We start from the raw sequence: 18,893 nt of genomic DNA, 5'->3' as shown, positions 1-18,893 counted from the left end.
CGTCTGTAGCTTTCCAAATTTTATTATGTCATGACACACATAAAACAATGTAATGCTTGCTTGGTACGCTGGGGAGAACTGGAGGGGATTTGGGTCTCAGATGAGGTTGCTCACAGCTGGAGCTGCCCCAGCCCAGAGGCGATGGCCATCCCGGTCACCCCGAGAGCCGAGGGCAGTGGCAGCAGATGGTTGGGAAGCTCCCTGTCATCAACCATCTCGCCCACTATATAAAGAAGCTTGAGACAGGCTCCAGGAGGCTGGACAGCCTGTCAGGGTTTAATGGGCAGCAGATGATGCTGGGAATTAAGAGGATTGAATTGTTTCCATGGCAGATTAGAGACAACTCCCACATCTTCCTACCCACACTCGGGGCAGACACCAAGCAGGAAATGATGGAGACAATATTAAGAAACTGGCTCATTTAGGCCCCAATTAAACGATGGATTTCTTATCCGTCTGTCCATTTTGTGCTTGTCTAGTTCCAGTAGCGGCCTGTGCGCTGACAGTGATCCACAGGCAGACATCCAGGGCTGTCTGTGCTCAGGTGAGTGGCTTCTGAGGCCACTCCCCGCTGTGATGACAGGCAGGAAGGCCGGCTCATGGGAGAAGCACATTGAGTGAGGCAAAAGGTGGTGGGCATGGGTGGCTGGGGGGGGGAAGGGGCAGGCCCATCAAGAATGTGCTGGTATGTAAAGCAGCCCTCACCTTAGGCCACATCTGGCCATTGGGACCAAGGACTAGAAAAGGTATGACTAGGTCCCCAAGCCCACTTAAGGACTTAGCACCTAACTATGTCTGGCCAAAGCTCTAAAGGAACCTTCAAATGATTATCAAGGGAGTATTAGAGGATTCAGCCCCCTCTGAAATAGAGAACCCAGGCAGGGTTCGTGGAGACCCCCAGAATGCATGGGTCTACCAGGTACCGGAAATTAAGATGCGGACTTCAACTTCGTTTTGTCACCGCAGGCTCCCCAGCCATCTGTTGCCTTCTCTCCTCACGATTCTCACTACACTCAACTCTCAAACGTATTTTCTCCTTCCCCTGTTATTGGCGATGCCATCATTAACCCATACCCTCAGAGGACACACTCTGTATATGTGCCTGTAATGTGCGTATTACCTGTACCCGCATACACACGTGCATATGCACGCACGTATGTGCACATGTACCGTATATGCATATTTCTAGTAGCTTTCTCCTGCCCCGAGTGTGATCTGTTATTGAACGACTGCTTCCTCCTCAGACCCCCAAACTGCATGAGGCAGGACTCTGTCTATGTCTGTCATAGTCACTGTCTCATCTTAGCACTTAGCACAGTTTCTCGTACACAGCAAACAATAATTAATAGATGACTAACAAGAGCTACTAGAACGTGCCATGCATTGCGCTACACCTACTATCTCTAACTGTCACAAAAAATGCTGCAAGGGATGCAGTAGGAGCCCCATTTCATGGGCGAGGAAGCCAAGGTTCCAGAAGGCAAGATGTGAACCCACGTCTACAGATTCCAAAGCTGAGGGGCTGCTGAGTGTGGTTGTCTCCGTGCTGTCCCCTCTGTGGTTCCTGTCCCCAGTACTGCCACACGTGCAGGCACTGACCACTATCACCCAGCCCTTGGCACAACCACGCGGGGCCAAGCCTAGACAAACAGCCAACAGACACAGCTGTCCCGCCAGCAGCGTCCCAGGGGGACTTGAGCTCACAAGTGGCGATTAGGACAGGACTGGTCTATCTTATTATTAAAAAGCGACACCACCACACATGCAAAGAGCCCGCTCTCAGGAAGCAATGGGGCACAAGGCTCCTGGCGACCTACCGGCATAGTGGTAATTTGCTAAAGGATGACATTTTAACCTGACTGGCTTCCGCAGCAGCAGCATTTCCAGAGCAGCCTGCAGACCCATGGGAGAGAAAAGGCGAAAGTCAGTAACAGGGCTGTGTGTCCTAGGAAGGCCATTACCTAAGAGGGAAAAGGAGTGAGCATTGCAGAGGCAGGAGCTGGGGGTGCCAGAAGGAAACCCAGAGGGAGACTCCCCTAACTGAGGCTCCCTTTCAGGCCAGCGCCCCACAGGGCTCACCACTCGAACATCTATCTCCCCCAGCCCGTGCCTGCAGCCAGTTGGTCATGTCAGAAAAAAATACAGGCGGTGGTCGAGACCCCGCTCCCTCCTTGGCGAAGGCCCTGGCCTCTGAGAGGTGGCGGGGCCTCCTCTGAATGGAGACTGAATCTCGGGGGAAAGGCTCCACAGAAATGAGTGGGTGGTTTGGAACTGTTTTTGCAGAAAAATCATGTTTCAATTACAACTTAACATAAACAGTTTTATTAGTAATAACTGTACTACACACTGTCTTTCCAGAGAAGCCTAGCTAAATAACCCTTTCAAATATGCCTCCTTTAGCCTTGTTGACTTTTTAAAAAAATGGCGCACATCGAGTTGGACAGTAGATGGGTTAGGGGCAGAGCCAAGGTCTACAATCTTGCTTCTCTAAGTGTGGTCCGTGGACCAGCAGCACAGGCATCTCCCCTCGGAGCTGGTCACAAATGCAGAACCTTGGGCCCTGCCCTGAGAATTGCTGAATAAGAGTCTGCATTTTAACAAGATGACCCAAGTCATTTGTGTGCACGTGGAAAGTTTGAGTAGAGCTTTACTGCCACACTTAGCTTAAAGGATTAAGGAGAGTTCTCTAACATTCTAGAAAATCCTCGAAGGCTACCAATAATCTCAAGAGAAGACAGTACTGGGACATTTGTTTACTTGCACACTTTCATAAAATCAAGAAGGAGGAGGCTAGATCTGGTACGAAAACCCTGTGTTTACTAAAGGGGAAACTGAGGTTAGTGATGGAGTGTTCTTGCCAGGAATCCAGGGAGGGGAGCAGGCAAACAGCTCTGGATCCTAGGAAAATGGCACCAAAGTGCTGGTTTGGGGACACCAAAGACCTGTGTGAAAGGGGGAAGAATGACACCAGTTGGTGCACAGGCGACATTTCACTTTGGTTAGGGGAGAAAACAGTTCTATGAACACCAAACTGGCTGACTCCATAGGAGGGAAGAATAATCAGCAGGGCATAATAGGTCACGTCTTGTTTCAGTAAGGCTTTCTACCTCCCATCACCGGAGGCCAGTTTTCTGATGGGAATTATAAGACTGCTGAAACGAAATTCTCATTTCTCTAGACAGATGTGACCATAATTATTACTTAGGAACAGATGTCTAAGCAGAAGTCCAACCGCAGGTCCCCCCCCGAAGGCTTTAAATCCTCACCTACTCAACGAGCTAAGGAATATGGTGGCATGTTGACTGGTCATGATCTTAACAACCGGTTTTATGGTATGTGGGACAACACAAACTCAGGAAAAATACTTTCCAGAATTCTGACACGAAGAATGTTAACTGTGAACCCTCTTTCCACGGTTCCTTACCATCACATCACCTTTGGCCTCGAAGAGAGAGTGCAAAGCAAATTCAGAATTGGTCCCTCCACCGGGCAACGCACTCGAACAGCATAAATTCAGGAGATTCTCCACTGATGGGAACAATGAGAAGTCACTGCATCAGAAAGAGCTCAGTCTCATGGACAAACAGAACGATCCTGGAGTCAGAGACCCCTGCGAGAGGATCAAGCCTTTCCCACCCACTTCTTCCCATGGGCCAATACCTCTTTGCTGGAGGTCATGGTTTTCCAGCTCTGGCCAGGGCTTCCATACCAGTGTGGCCTTGTGTGTGTCCCGGGCCAAGGCGGAGACATCCTGAAGTTCTGGGATCTCTGCTTGGAACCTCAAGCCAATGTTGATGCGTCTTTAATGACAAGAAGGAAAACAACAGAGTGGTCTTCAATCTGAGCTCAAGAGCAACTGTCAGGAACTTGAAAAAGAAGGAAACCAATTCCTTCTGCAGGAAGAATGCAGGGGCATTTCCTCACTGTGTCATCCTAAGATTCCAGGCATGGCCTTTTCACTGGGATGAGGAACAGCTTTAAGATCGGGAAGAGATACTGCAGGGAGCAGGGGAGAAGCCCGCCTGGATCGTCACAGCATGCTGTAACCGAGACAGGGAGGGTGCTAATTGCAAGGCAACAGCTGCCCAGAATATGGCCGATGGCACCATTTAACCAGGAAAAATGGAACAAATACAATGTGCTGGTGATATCTGTTATCCCTTTCACACCACTTTCACCTAAATTATCCCATGTGAATCTCACAAACACCTGTGAGGTAAGCAAGGCAGGGACAATTATTCCCACTTAATAGGTGAGTTAACTAAAGCCTAGAAAGGTTAACTTGATCAAGGTCAAGTAACAAAATGGGGCTGGAACACCGGTTTTCTGATTCCTGACTCAGTGTATTCACCATGCCACCGCCTGGTATGTTCTGTGCTCATCTATGAAAACAGCACCTTTCTCTTCCATTATACCCCCCACCACCCACCCCACAACTTAAGTACTCAACAAGCCTGTTTGGACGACCAGCCAAGAATCTTAGGGAGGGGATGGGAAAGCAAGGGCATTTGGATGGAGCCTTGTAGAGAGCTGGACACCCTGAGAGGGCTGCCTCAATGTCACTGGGGATGTGCAAGCATGTGGCCACAACCCAACTGGCTCATACAGCCGGAGATAGAGACACTAGGTTCAGAGCTAGTGAATACAGGGCTTCATGCTTTTATTATGCAGCTAGTCTTTGGCAAAACCCTTGAAACACCAGTACTTGAGAAATAGCATGATCCTATAATTTCTACAACTTCTCATTAAGTGGTACTTTTCAAAGTTCCTTATCCTTGGGGTGCCTGGGTGGCTGAGTCGGTTAAACAGCTCAGGTCATGATCTCGTGGTTTGTGGGTCCAGGCCCGCATCGGGCTCTGTGCTGACAGTGCAGAGCCTGTCTGGGATTCTCTCTGCCCGTCTCTCTCTCTCTCTCTCTCTCTCTCTCTCTCAAAATAAATAAATAAATAAATAAACTTAAAAAAAAAAAGTTCCTCATCCTCAGTCAGTTGAGCATCTGATTCTTGATTTCAGCTCAGGTCATGATCCCAGGGTCACGGGATCAAGTCCTGTTTCTGGCTTCTCGCTGATCATGGAGCCTGCTTAAGATTCTCTCACTCTGCTCTTCCCGCTTGTGCACACACGCACAAGGTGTGCCTGGTGGCTCAGTCGGTTAAAGGTCCAACTTCGGCTCGGGTCATAATCTCGCGGTTCATGGGTTTGAGCCCCACATCGGGCTCTGCTGACAGCTCAGAGTCTGGAGACTGCTTCAGAGTCTGTGTCGTCCTCTCTCTGCCCTTCTCCTGCTCACACCCTGTCTCTCTCTCTCTCAAAAATAAATAAACATTAAAAATAAAATTGGCTTTTTCTTACGGTTCAACATCATTGGACCCTGTCTCTCTCTCTCTCTCTCTCTCAAAAATAAATAAACATTAAGGGGCACCTGGGTGGCTCAGTCGGTTAAGCTTCCGACTTCACCTCAGGTCATGATCCTGCGGTCCGTGGGTTCAAGCCCCGCATCGGGCTCTGTGCAGACAGCTCAGAGCCTGGAGCCTATTTGAGATTCTGTGTCTCCCTCTCTCTCTGCCCCTCCCCTGCTCATGCTCTGTCTCTCTGTCTCAGAAATAAATAAACGTCAAAAAAATTAAAAATAAAAAAAGCATTAAAAATAAAATTGGCTTTTTCTTACGGTTCAACATCAATGGTCTGCTCTCCAGGCCCTGGGGTGACTGTCACGTTGCTGCCATCAATGCTGTCTGAAGCACAAAACCAGAGGTTAACGGTCAACAAGAAATGGTACCGAAGAGACTAAAGCAAATGAGCAGCGACCTAAACAGTCATACTGGGACCCCTCTCGCACCCAACCCATGCCAGAGTTACCCCCTGCAGTTTCCAAGGAACTGGCTGGTGTGTGGTGTTAAATGGCTTAGGGTTACTCATTTCTCACACAGGGTAGGAAGCCAGCGGCCCCACTCTGGTCTGCCAAGCTCACTGTTTCTAGGAAGCCATTCACACCCTAGAAAGAGATACTGGCTACCGGGCTCTCGGTGCTTGATCTTTACACAGCATGTTCAGAAAATGCGGAAGCCTGGCCTTGCAAATACTACCTAACCCCATTCGTAGATCTACTTAGTACACTGATGCGGGGGTGCCTCAGACGATTATCCACAGCACAGGCTCAGGCAGCGTGTGCACACTTGAACCACCCGCTTAGGCCAAAGAGACCGTAATCACGGCTTTGGGGTCTCCCCAGCTGGACTGGGATTGCCTTGAGGGTAAGCACCGCACACTTATTCTGCCTCTGGCACCCGGCCCAGGGCGTGCTGCATGGAGCGGGGCCACAGCAGAAGCTGCTGGGGTAAACGCGCCCCCGCGGCAGGAAGGGAGCCCCTCCCGCAGCGGCGGGGACCCGGCAGGGCCAGGCCCCGAGGGGCGGCGGGGACTCACTGGAGCGGCACAGCAGCACCCGCGGCGTGGGCGTCAGGGGCGTGAGGGGCAGCTGCGGGTGGGCGCCGGGGCCGTGGCCCGAGATGAGGACGTTGCTGAAGAGCCCCGAGCCCTGGCGCACCGGGCTCAGCATGGGCGGGGGCGTGTAGGGGGGCAGCTCGTGGGCGGGGTCCAGGAGCAGGTGCTCCCCGAGGACGCGCGGGGAGCGCAGCTGGCTCTGGTAGAGGGTGGCGCCCGAGTAGGAGGCGGCGGCGGGGTTGGCGGGGTAGGAGGGCGGTGGCGGGATGAAGAGCGGCTCGGGCCGGTGCCGGAACTTCTTCTTCTCCGGCAACGTCCTGAGGGGTTCCTCGGCTTTGGCCGGGGCCGGCTGATGCTTCTTGGGAATTTCCTGGAAGGGAAAGAATGGGCCCGTTCGAACACTCAGGCCTTCCCCGCAGTAACGGGGGGCCGCCTGTCCACTTGTCCGCCGCCCCCCCTCCCCCGCATCCCCTCCCTTGAAAAGCAGCCCCATCCGTTTCCCACAGGGCGAGTTCCGTGGCTTGACCGGGGAGAAAACTCTGGGTTGGGAGGAAATCCCTAATGTCTGGGGAGAGATGGGGGTGGTAGGAATGGTGGGTGGGCAAGAAAGAATAAATTCACATTCTTTATTGCTTATCACTGCATTCCCATCTGGTGAGCGGAGTCCAGCCTGAGTGGGCCCTTTAATTCCCCACCGCTCCCAGGGGACAGACATCGGGGACAGATAACACATGTTCTGAGAAGGGGACAAGAATAATCCACTCAGGGAAGCTGGGCAGAGGCTGCGGCGAGGGGGACAGGCCTAGCCAAGGCTCCCAGGGCCAGTGACCCACACACCAGGCTCTCCTGCGAGGTAACGAGCTGAGGGCGAGCCATCTATGGTCTTTAAGGCCCTCTGCTCTCCTAAAAATGGATTTGGTCGAGCTCCCCCCTCACCACCCCTCACTATGCTCCCAGGCCTGGTAGCTCATTTGCAGCAAGCCTTTCTCCTGTGTTGCTTCCTGTCAGCAGCGTTCGTTTATTTTATGGCAGCGGCACCAAGCATAGTCTGGAAGGAAGATCTGCCACGTGGATACATATATACTAATAAGTAAACATATGCACACAAATAGATAAGCAGGGCATGCCAAAGCCAAACAGAAACAGACGTGGGTTGTGTGCCAGCATCAGCCCAGAAGAACCCAGAGCTGGGTGTGGCTGGGGAGGCCACGCAGTGGGGTTGGGAGAGGCAGTGGGGATACCTGCAGAAAAGTTCTGGACAGTCTGTGGCACCCTCCCAGGCCCTGCAGGCCAGTGCCTGTCACAGCTGTAGTTCCTGGCAATTCCTGTGCCCAGGGTAGCATCTGAGTAGGAGGCAGCAAGGGGTGATGGGAAGGGCTGGCCATGGTCATGTGACCAGCTGCCTCCAGGCCATTGACATGCTCCAGTCACCCCTCAGCTCTGGGCTCCCACTGCCACCCCTCCTGTTTGTCCCTTAGTTTCATTGTCTTCGGGAGTGCTATCCCAGCCCCTGGGAAGGAAGTCCAGAGAAACTGAGAGGTGAGGAAAGAAGAGGGGGCAGAGCCCCACCCCCCTCCGGCTCAGGCTCCCAGCTCACCCCCAGGGGGGGCTCTCCTTAGGCCAGAGTGCCACAACCTGTCTCCTCTCCCCACCAGAGGGCTCCTCACCATCTGAGGCTGAGGCGGAGAAAGAGGTCTGAGGAGAATGGGGAGAGGACATCTATGCCCCTCAAGTTGGGAAGCAATCCTAAGGCTTTATATATCCTGTTCCTGGGTAACTGATGAGGCCATCTGAGCACATGCAGACCTTGCATGACTTCAACCCTGCACCGGAATCCAGACCTCTGATCACAGGGTCAAAGGTCCCTTTTGGGCTCCCTCTACTTGAGCCTCTGGTCCTGTCACTCCAACTCTCAACTCCAGGCAAGGCTCTGAGAACCTGGGCAAGAGAAGCCACCCAGAATGTCAGACCTGGATGTCACCTGACAGGAAGCATTTGCAGGGTTCCACTTCCACCAATCTATTCAGACTCTGGAGGCGGGACCACTCACAGAGGTTTTAAAAGCTCCCCCAGAACAGGGAGATGATGAGTCCAAACCCAAGCTCGGGGGGGAAACCCAGCCTCCGTGAGGGGCGGGTTTCACTTGCCTGCATCCCCAGCTGGCTAGTAGCAGAGTGGGGATTAGAACTCAGGGGTCCTCCCCAGATATTTTAATTTCTTTAAGCCAAGTGTCAGGACCTTGCTTGTGTTCACTCAATCCCAGCTACATGCTTCTTCAGCGTTATCTCCTTACTTACGAGTTCTCTCTCACCTTTTCCACACAGCCAGCTCCATCAATGCCTTTAAACCCCTGCTCAGAACTGTCCTCATGGTGATCTGCTGAGCAAACTCATACCAAACTCCCTCGCACCTCCCCAGCCCCCTGGTTACTTTAGCTGCCCAGGGGAGCTCCCGTCCAGCCACATGCAGGGGATCACAGTCTCTTTTCTGCCCTGGCTTTTCTCTCACTGTCTGAATTGGAGCAGGGAGTGCTGTGTGGGGCTCTGATCCCCATGTGACTAGGCGTCTTACTGTGTCCAGCTTCAGGCTGACACTTCTCTAGGGGTAGCAACCGTGTCCCTCCTACCAAATCAGGAACTTCCCTGGGCAAAGGGGGAGCCCGGCTCTGTCATTTCATCTTTCTGCCTGTTGCTGGCCTCCAAGTCCTTCTGGTTTATGAGAGCCCTCACCCCCAGAGGCTCCCCATTAGCTTCTCCTCTTCTGAGGCCTTGGTATTACACAGAGAACAAAGAATATTCTTTCTGGCCCTTTCTAGTTCTCTTCATTATTCTCCCTACCCCTATTATGGCCCAACCTCCACCCTCATGCCACCTGGGATCCCAGCAGCCACCTATTCTCTGAGGACAAATGTGACCCAGCATACACTTTGTGGGGAGGGAACAAGTCTGAGGTCGTCAACCATGTGGGTTACAGATTCCCTAGGGGAGGGAAAAAGGGAAGAAGGAAGGGAGAGAGAAAGAACGAAGGAGGGAGGGAAGGAAGGAAGGGGGGGGGGGGGAAGAGATCGAATGAGAGAGAGAGAGAGAGAGAGAGAGAGAGACACGGAGACAGAGATCTCTGCCCCAGAGCCACGCTAAGCTGCTTGGGTGAAGCAATTGGAATTTGAGAGAGAAGAATTTAACAGTGAGCGAGAAACACAAATCTCTTTGCTTTCCTGGGATTGGGGGTGGGTGCCTTTCAGTGGAATTATTTTGGGAACCTTAGTAAATATCTTCCCAGGATATTTATGCAGGTGTGATACCGAAAATATCAAGCATCTGGTTAGGCTGGCCATCAGAACGGATGCCAGGGCTGCTGTATGGAGGTTCTGCTGTGCCAGGGGTTACATCTTTGACTTCTGAATTTGAGGAGGCTCGAAGATCTCGTAGGAGGAGCCAGGGCCCTGGGCAACAGCTTTTTATTACTTGGGATAGTATTTCTGTATTTTAATAGCTGTGATTACCAGCTGAGTTATCATCTTTGTTTTAATATTGGAACCCTTTCGGGTCTCTCAGAATCTAACCCAGACAATTCGCCTGGTAGAGTAACAGACAATTTGCCTGGGTAGCAGCCAGTGTGGGCAAGGATGGGATTCCCAAGGCAGCCATGGTTGCGGGGGGGGTGGTGCTCAACCCGAGAGGCCAAGCCACATTGGAGCTCAGGCAAGTGACCCTGGAAGAGCTGCCCCATCTCCAGGAAAGCAAAGGGATGTTCCCACCCCAGGCAGGGGGGCAGGGCAGCAACTCACAGCAGGCGGGTGGGGGGCAGCCCCTTGGGGTGAGTGTGGGGGAGAAAGGGTCATCCTCACGAGCACGGGCATCTCGTCGTCCGACATCGAGCTGGCTGGCTTGTCTCTGGTGGAGGGGGCGGCAACGATGCTGTTGGCGAAGCCCTGAGAGCCTGGCTTGGGCGGGAGAAGCTTGACAGGGACAGACACGGGCATGACCATAGGCGTGAGGCTTTCTGCCTCGGGAGGGAGCTGCGGTGGCGGCGGAGGCGGAGGCAGTGGCGGCTGGGGCTGAGGCGGCAGGGCCTTCTCTCCTTCCTCCTACACAGACAATAAAGGCTTTGATCCTGGGCTGAGAGCAGCCTTCCCAAGGGGGTGGGGGGATGCACTTTGCCTTTTTCGAAATGTTTTAGTACATCATGCGTGGGTGACAGAGAACCACTGCAGGGTGGTGCACTCAGGATGCAAGGCTCTGAGTCCCTTGCTTAAGTGATGCCAGTTGGCAGTGGACAAGGCCATGCAATTCTATTTTCTACATTTAAAAAATCTAGACTGTTATCACTCGCATAATTAAAACAGATATTAAACATCTGTTGTCACTGCTTTTAAAGAAAAGGATATGGACTGGTGATCAGGCACAAAACAGAACACATAAGCTCTTGTGTAGGACCTTTTAATTCTATGGGCCTCAGTTTACTCATCTGGCAAATGGAAGACAAAGCTCTTTTATCTGGTATAGTCAGGCAATGGAAGTGACCTGGGTGAGCCAAAATTTTGGAGAACAGAGAGTTAATCCCACAGACTTAAATTCAGATCAACAATATCCAAAGAATTTAAGAAATTCTTCCTCGGATTTTAATCTAACTCTAAAATCGCACGGATAGTTCACCACATGGATATCCTCCCTGGATACTCCTGAGCGTATTTAAAGACCTTCCATTGCTACAGCCTAACGCTAGTGTGCACTAATGAATAGAAAATGCTGGCTGAGAGCCTGAAGGTCACGTTAGCTTTCCCGGGCCATTGGCTACTAATTTGGAAGGCCCAAGAGAACGCTGGTCTTGGGTGCTTCAAGCAGCAGACGTTAAAAATCTACATGTTTTCTTTTGCTGTCTTTTCTAGGAGGTGGGGAGACTGGGATCTCCTAAAAAAGACTTCTAGTCCCTCTGATTTTGACCCTTGTTCATGGAACTGGTGCAAGCGGGGCCTGTTTGACCTGGCCGGCTCCTAGCATCAAAGCTTAAGCACTCCCGTCAGGGAAGGACTGTGCCTCCCCAGGTACCCGCTTGGGGTTCACATTACTCTCTGTCTGACAGCAGCAAAGCAAAGCAAGCAGCACATGGCCTGGGAAGGGCTGGGGGGCTGGCTCCTGCTAACCTGTTTGAGGCTGGGGGAGGCTCTCATTCCCCCGTGGGACCGCATGTGGCCATTCAGGGCAGGCAGGCTCTTGAATTCCTTCAGGCAGATGGAGCACGTCAATTTGTTCTTGGCATCAAACTGCTCCCCAAACACTCCTTTTGGTTGGCCACTGCTCAAGGGTAGGGCCAAACGAAGAGGACACACACGTTGAGAAAGAGGAAGAACGACTTATCACAAGACCTCACACCCCACAATGAACCCATTTCATTTATCTAGTGCTCCCAGGGCCCCACGTGTACTATCCCAAACCAAGCCAAATTTACAGAAGGAAAACTGAGGCTCAAGAGTGGGAAAGGGCTTGCTCAAAACCGTGCAAGAGTTGAACAAAACCTGCTTCGTTCTAGGCCGTCGAGTGCTGGGTTTTTTCCTCCTCTGACCAATCATCTTTCTAGGGTCAGCTTGGGCCACCTATTCCAGAAGCCTTCCCTTAGAGACACGTGTCTAAGTCCTCTGGTTCAGGCTCCAGACTTAGCAGTTTCTCAGGTTCTGGCGCAGTATTTACCATGCCCATGATGAGGGGAGCAAGTCTGTACTATTCACTGCTGCGTTCTCAAAGCTTAGCTCTATGCCCAGCACATGGTAGGTACTCACTAAATACTGACCGAATGAACAGCGGACAGAACATGGCCTTTGGAGTCCATCCCAGCATTGCCGCTTACTTGCTGTACAACTCTAAGCTCTCTGAGCCTGTTTTCTCTTCTGTAAAGTCATAGTAATAAAGCTAACAATGGCGGAGTGCTTACTATGCGCTAGGCACATGGTAATCCTACCTACCCTCACTGAGTGGCTTTATCACACAAAATATAGAGTGCCTAGCACATGGTAAGTGCTCAAACACAATAGTTGCTATTATTATTCCTACAAACCTCTCTGAGTAATTGAGTTTGAAAATGAATCTTGAGAGACAACCCCGGAAAACCTCCCAGTCTCCCCAAATGCCCACATGCCTCGTTGCATCAATCCTACCTTGACTCGGGGGACCCTGGCTGGGCTCTGCCATCAGGTAGATGCATCTAATTTTGAGCCATGCACGACACCGGAAGAAAAAAGAAAGAGAAAAAAGTGTGTTTCTGATGGAAGGAGTCTTTGAGCTGAGGGACCCCCAGGGCCTGCACTTCTAGAATGCTTCCTGAGCTCACTGGGGCCGGCAGTTCATGTCCGGATGCTGGGTGCACCGGACACTTCTTTCCCTTGCTTTCCCCAGCCCCCCAACGCAGGACCATGCCCATTCCGGGAGCCGCCACCAGCCCCCAGCCCACCAGGACTGTCCCCCACCTTGTTCCTTCCTGTTCTCCCTGTCCACCACTCTGCGCACAGACAGGCTCCATTCCCAAGAGAGACACGGAACAGAGAGCTGGATGACACAGCAGCATGCCTGGAGGCCGCCTGCTGGTCAGGTCAGCTTTGGCCATGTCACCTTATTCTTATATTCAGAAAGGCTCTCAGTTACCACTGGGCCTGAGTGCCAAACAAGACAGGGTCAAGGGAAGTTCATCTCCAGACCCCAACCTCCATCAGAGCCCTCTCTCCACCTATCCCGGTCCCATTCAAGGCTCCCTTCTCCCGTGAACCTGTTGTCACATGGGTGTAGCACCTGGAACATACCAAGGCATGAGTAGTGCCCAGCACACAGGGGGCCGTTTTGTGGCAAATCCATTTGGGAAACTATCAAAGGTTAGCGACAGTGGCCCACAGGCCTGCAGACAGTTTTTGTTTGGCTAGACCGATTTGAAAAGTCCTGAGTAAGAATGCCAAGAGATGGGGCATTTGTCCTCCAGGCCAGCACAGCTGGCGCCATCCCTGATGGTCTCCCGACAAGTCATTTTGCTTACTCAGTTGAACTGCCTGGATCCTGAGGGCGGCTAAGATTTTCATCTCTGAAGCTACAGGAGGTATCCCCTCTGGGAGATTCACAGCGCACATAGGCCTATTAAAGGCTCTGAGAAGCCCCTTAGCACTGCAACTTGACTCCCTTTAAGAACCCCCCCGCCCCTGCCGCCACATTTATTCATCTGGAGAACCCATCCCCCCAGCCGTATCTATTAAACGTTCTATGGTAGTTCTCTTCAGAGCAATATACGTTGAGCAAAGCTGTCATAACGTGGTCTCCTTCCCAAAGGGGAAACAATTTCACAAGGAATTCCCTGAGGATTCAGATCGCAGGGGGCCAGACACTCCTGCTGGATTATCCCTGGACCCTTGACTCAGGCCTTGACTGCTACATACATCATCCGGGACCTCCCGTGGTATTTTGGCCACCTCTGTCACAAGGACTGAGTTGAAATTGATTTTGTATTCCACATGCCTGGCCCGGATCTCGCCTGGCACACGTAGGTTAACGTTCGTGGGGTAAAAACAGAACAAAAAGCACTGGAGGGGCGGCAGAGAGGACGGGGCTCCGCACACACTCAGCCCTGGCTGGCCCTGCAGCACCCCGAGATACCAAGAGAAACTCCCCCCATGGGAATACCTGGGGCCACAGGGCACTGGGAGACAGCTGCTGGTGCTGAGGCCCCATGTTGTTGAGGTGGATCCCGCCGGGGGACAGGAGTGGCCGATGAGGGAGGGCACCGCTGAGCCGGTTCAGGTCCGAGCTGGCCGGGTCTCCCATTCCGGCCTCAGGAGGCCCCAGGTCGCCGTGGGAGCTCAGTATGGCCGGGGCCTGCCTGTCGCTTGGGTAAGTCTTGGGCTGACCGTCGTCGCGCTGCTGGTGCTGGGGCAGGTGGCTCTGTGGGCAGAGGGGGTGGCTGTAGGGCTGCTGGGGCTCCTGGTAGTAGTACTGGGGCATGGAGCCCAGCTGAATCAGCTGGACGGCGTGTGCCTGCTCCGGGGCGTACGGGTGGGGGTCCCTGTGATAAGAAGGGGGCTGTAGGTGCATCTGCTGCTGCTGCTGCTGCTGCTCTTGCAAGTGCTGCATCACGGGCTGGGATGGGTAATACTGAGGTATCTGCATGGAACCCTGCCGCTGCTGTAGCTGCAGCTGCTGCTGCGGCTGCTGAGGCTGTGGTGGGCGAATCTGCTGCTGCTGTTGCTGCTGCTGCTGCTGCTGCATTTCTTGCATGGCCATCTGCTGCTGCCCGGCTTGCTGCTGTTGCGGCTGCGGGTAATACTGGTGCTGTTGCATCTGTGGCACGTGCTGGGACAGCATCTGTGGGGCCTGCAGTGGCTGTCCGCCTTGCACTGGCATCTGCGCCAGTGGCTGCTGGTAGTCATAATACAGATGCCCTTGGCTAGGGTGCGGCCCTACCTGGAGAGTTGATTTGGACAGCCCGCCAGCGAAACCAGGGTGAGCCTGCTGGGGCACCTGCTGGTAGCGAGAAGGAATAGCCGGCGCTGGGGGCTCCACGGGTTTCTGGGCCAGCAACTGGCGGAGGGCACTGTCAGGGGCTCCGTCCATCACTGCCGACTGGGTGTGCAGCACCTGGGCCATATTGTTGACCTGAATTCGCAGGTTCTGGTTGGCAAACACCTGGGTGAAGGAGTCTAGCTTGTGCAGGACACCGCTGGTGAGTTTCTGGGTCCGGATCTCGCTGGCCTGGGAGTAGGTATATTGGTAGCCATCGGTGGCCTCAGCCTGGGCCGGTGTCCCCCACATCATGTTTGAGTTGGTCAGGCCGCCACGGAGCTGGACGTGGTTTCCGGGTCCTGTATGACTTCCCCACCCTCCCTGCCTCGAGGTATCTACTTGGCCAAGGTTTTTGGAACCAACAGGCAAGCCTAGACCATCCCGAGTATCTTGAGGGAAGTGGGGGGAGATGGGCGATGCCTGAGGGGCATCCATTCCAGCCCCGGCGACTGTATTCCCATAGTTGTGGTTCAGCCCGCCGTGGATGCCAAGTGGTGGCTGTTGGTAGAAAAGGTTCTCACCACTGTGGGCCACGTGATTGGTCTTGTATAGTTGCTGATCCCCCATGGCGCCTGCCTTGGTCGTGAACGTCCAGCCACAAAACCATAAAAAAAGGTCAATGAGACAAACCCAAAAGGACTGAAACCCTGAGAAGCTGAGAGGAGGCGTCCACACTATTCCACGGCTGACATGTCTGTGGACGTGGCTGCAGCCAGATGTTCCTGTTGGCCTGTACCACTCATGTGCAGAGCGGGGGGTTTTACATCCTCACCCGGGCTGAGGTATGGACCAAACACCACCGTGGCGAAGAGATGACGCTCACACCTGCAAGACAAGATGCAAAGCACAGGACAGGATTTACTTGGATGCTCTGCGCGAGCAATTACATCTACCACGACCAGTTACAGAATTAAATACAAAACAGGAGACTTGATTAGAAATAGCCTGTTTCATACACTGCACACCCTTTACACTGATTCTGCAGATCTGGACCCTCATGTGAGACATGAACTCTCTTCCTTTCAAGCCATTGCTCAATGGCTCATTAGCTTATTGATCTGTTAATTCATTGTTTTGCTCACTGATTAATTCATCCATTCTTCTGGGACTCGGCTATTGAAAGCCCAGCACTATCCTAGGACCTGCAGGGGATAGGAAGAAGTTTAGGACATTTCATTTATCAACTTCTCCGCCCAGCAAACACTTACTGGACACCTACTAAGCGTAAGGCACAATGCTAAGAAATGATTAGGACGTGGGCCAGCTCTTGAGATGCTTATAGTTAGAAAAGGTGATGATAGGTCACATGAATAAGTATGATACAAGGAGAAAAGAGATGCATGTAATAAAAAGGTAAAAATAACAGACATGGGGGGGGGGCGCCTGGGTGGCTCAGTTGGTTAAGCGTCTGACTTCAGCTCAGGTCATGATCTCCCAGTTCACGAGTTCGAGCCCCGCGTCAGGCTCTGTGCTGACAGCTCGGAGCCTGGAGCCTGCTTCGGATTCTGTGTCTCCCTTTCTCTCTGCCCCGCGCCCCACTCGCACTCTGTCTCTCTCTCAAAAATAAACATTTAAAAAAATTAAAAAAAAAATAACAGATATGGGAACATAGACTAGAAAGCTTATGCTGGATACGAAACAGAACTGGATAAATTTCCAAGGAGGAGTACTGCACATGCTAGTCTGCCTGTTAGGTCAACACAGTTCCTCACTTTCTGAGGTTCCTACTCAGGGAAACATGTATGCACAGTGATGACCTGGCACGAAAAAACCACGGTGGGACAAGTCTTAGGAACATGAACTAGGGAATTTGGAGAGACTGGTCTAGTCCGGTGTGAGTCTCACAGGTTCTATAGGGGACTTCTCTTTTTCTTTTTTTTCAAAATAATTATTTTGGGGAGAGCACAAACGGGGGGGAAGTGCAGAGGATCCGTAGTGGGCTCTACGCTGACAGACTGACAGCAGAGCTCGATGTGGGGCTCGAACTCATGACCTGTGAAGTTATGACCTGAGCTGAAATCAGATGCTTAACTGACTGAGCCACTCAGGTGCCCCCCCGCCCTTTTTAAAAAAATGTTTTAGGGGACTTCTAGCTGGAATATGTAAACCCCTGGGAATACACGAAGACTCTTCAAGCACTACACTGAAATCAAAGTTTGTTTGTTTTTTAACTTTTATTTGAGAGAGAGAGTGTGTGCAAGTGGGGGAGGGGGCGGGGGGGGAGAGAGAGAGAGAGAGAGAAAATCTTAAAAAAAATTTTTTTTAATCTTTATTTATTTTTGAGAGAGAGAGAGAGAGAGAGACAGAGCACAAGCAGGGAAGGAACAGAGAGAGAAGGAGACACAGAATCCGAAACAGTTTCCAGGCTCCGAGCTGTCAGCACAGAGCCTGATGAGGGGCTTGAACTCATGAACTGTGAGATCATGACCTGAGCCAAAGTCAGACCCTTAACTGACTGAGCCCCCCAGGCGCCCCGATAGAGAGAGAATCTTAAGCAGGCTCCATGGCATAGGTCTTGATCCCACGACCCTGGGATCATGACCTAAGCTGAAATCAAGAGTAGGACGCTCAACGGACTGAGCCAGGCACCCCTCAAAGTTTTAAGAGAAACTCAATTCCTAGATCCTTGAACTTCCACAGAAGCTGTTTTCTAGAACTGATCGGTGACGAAGGTACGAGATGACCTTTATACCTGCACTCTCACAACAGCCCTCTTCCTCTACAAAAGAAAGACAAACTTCTTACCTCATCCCAAACCTTAACTGGGTTTATTATCGCCCCAGTAACCCCTCCCCCCCCACGCAAAAGGACACCTAGAAAGCTAAGGGGGAAAAAATAACCACTCTAAAATGAGTAGTGAATCATTTATTGGAAGCTGGACGGTTTCCAATTCTTCTGTTGCTGTTGTTGTTAGGAAGGCCTAATAGAAGTAATTAAAATCTAATTGTTCGCGATAGATCACTAGGTGATTTCTGGCATATAATTCGGAAGCAGATCAAGAACTGAGTGATCCTGCTTTAGAACAAAACTTCCATTTCTGTCAGTTCATGTGAATGAGGGTTTTCAGGGCTTACATCTATATGAATGAAAAACGGAAATGTAATCAAGCTGGCCCCTGTCTCCTACAATATATAATATTCTTCCATGGATATGGAAACAGATCGGAGAAATAACCCAGTGCCAGCCGTATTTCATTTCTGGACCGAGTGATAGCTGTTATGGGCATGCACACACTGACAACTCAAGCTGTGTGCTCCGATCTGCTCACACACAGGTGTGTTTGCTGTAAGTCAATAAAAAAAAAAAAGAAGTATTCTAAAAAGTCATCCAGTGTTACCGTTGTTAGTATCATTTTACTTATGTTTGTTCATTATTTATCTGAGTTAGCAATACGTTGATGTCGTTTTGATCATTTGTGTCCTATTAATAGCTGTTAACAATAACTCAAACCAGAAGAAAACTTTAATACGTCGCGCTTGACGATTTCAGGAAATTAAAAAAAGTTTTAATTTCATATACAATTGGTACAGAGAAATATGATAGGGAAACAAACAAAAGAGTTTTAAGCATAAAAATATATTAGATATATTCCATTAGGATAAAATGCCACGGGGGAAGTAAAACAAATAAAATTTCAAGAAGAAATTTTCCTTCAAGAAGGAACACGGACTGTTAGTGAAGAACATGCTCATGCATTTTTAAAATGGATGATGGTGGGTAGCAAATTCCTATGGTGTTTAGATTCCACTGGATAAATTTAAAACAGTGACGTAGTAGTTTTACTTAAAAATAATCAATGTGTACAACATAGTGGAAATTGCGTCTTCTGCAAATGTATGATGAAAAAATGTAGATGTAAACCTGAAATGTGTGAGGTGTTTATTTACATTTACCATATTCTTTAAAAATTTACTTATT

General features: G+C 51.2%; 1 protein-coding gene across 1 annotated transcript in view; it reads right to left on the bottom strand.

Annotated features, from left to right (window-relative positions):
* The window catches only part of TRERF1 (transcriptional regulating factor 1), a 209,501-nt gene that overhangs the window by 24,648 nt on the left and 165,960 nt on the right, over positions 1-18,893 (bottom strand). The window contains 9 exon segments of the mRNA XM_049653258.1: positions 1,818-1,893; positions 3,425-3,528; positions 3,661-3,800; positions 5,669-5,735; positions 6,427-6,814; positions 10,232-10,531; positions 11,588-11,738; positions 12,596-12,642; positions 14,100-15,800. Coding sequence (XP_049509215.1) covers positions 1,818-1,893; positions 3,425-3,528; positions 3,661-3,800; positions 5,669-5,735; positions 6,427-6,814; positions 10,232-10,531; positions 11,588-11,738; positions 12,596-12,642; positions 14,100-15,542 — 2,716 coding nt within the window. The 5' untranslated portion in view covers positions 15,543-15,800.

Source organism: Panthera uncia, assembly GCF_023721935.1.
Source record: "Panthera uncia isolate 11264 chromosome B2 unlocalized genomic scaffold, Puncia_PCG_1.0 HiC_scaffold_24, whole genome shotgun sequence".
In the NCBI taxonomy this organism is placed as follows: Eukaryota; Metazoa; Chordata; class Mammalia; order Carnivora; family Felidae; genus Panthera; species Panthera uncia.
Note: the sequence above shows the minus strand (reverse complement) of the source record. Positions and strands in the feature narration are given on the sequence as shown.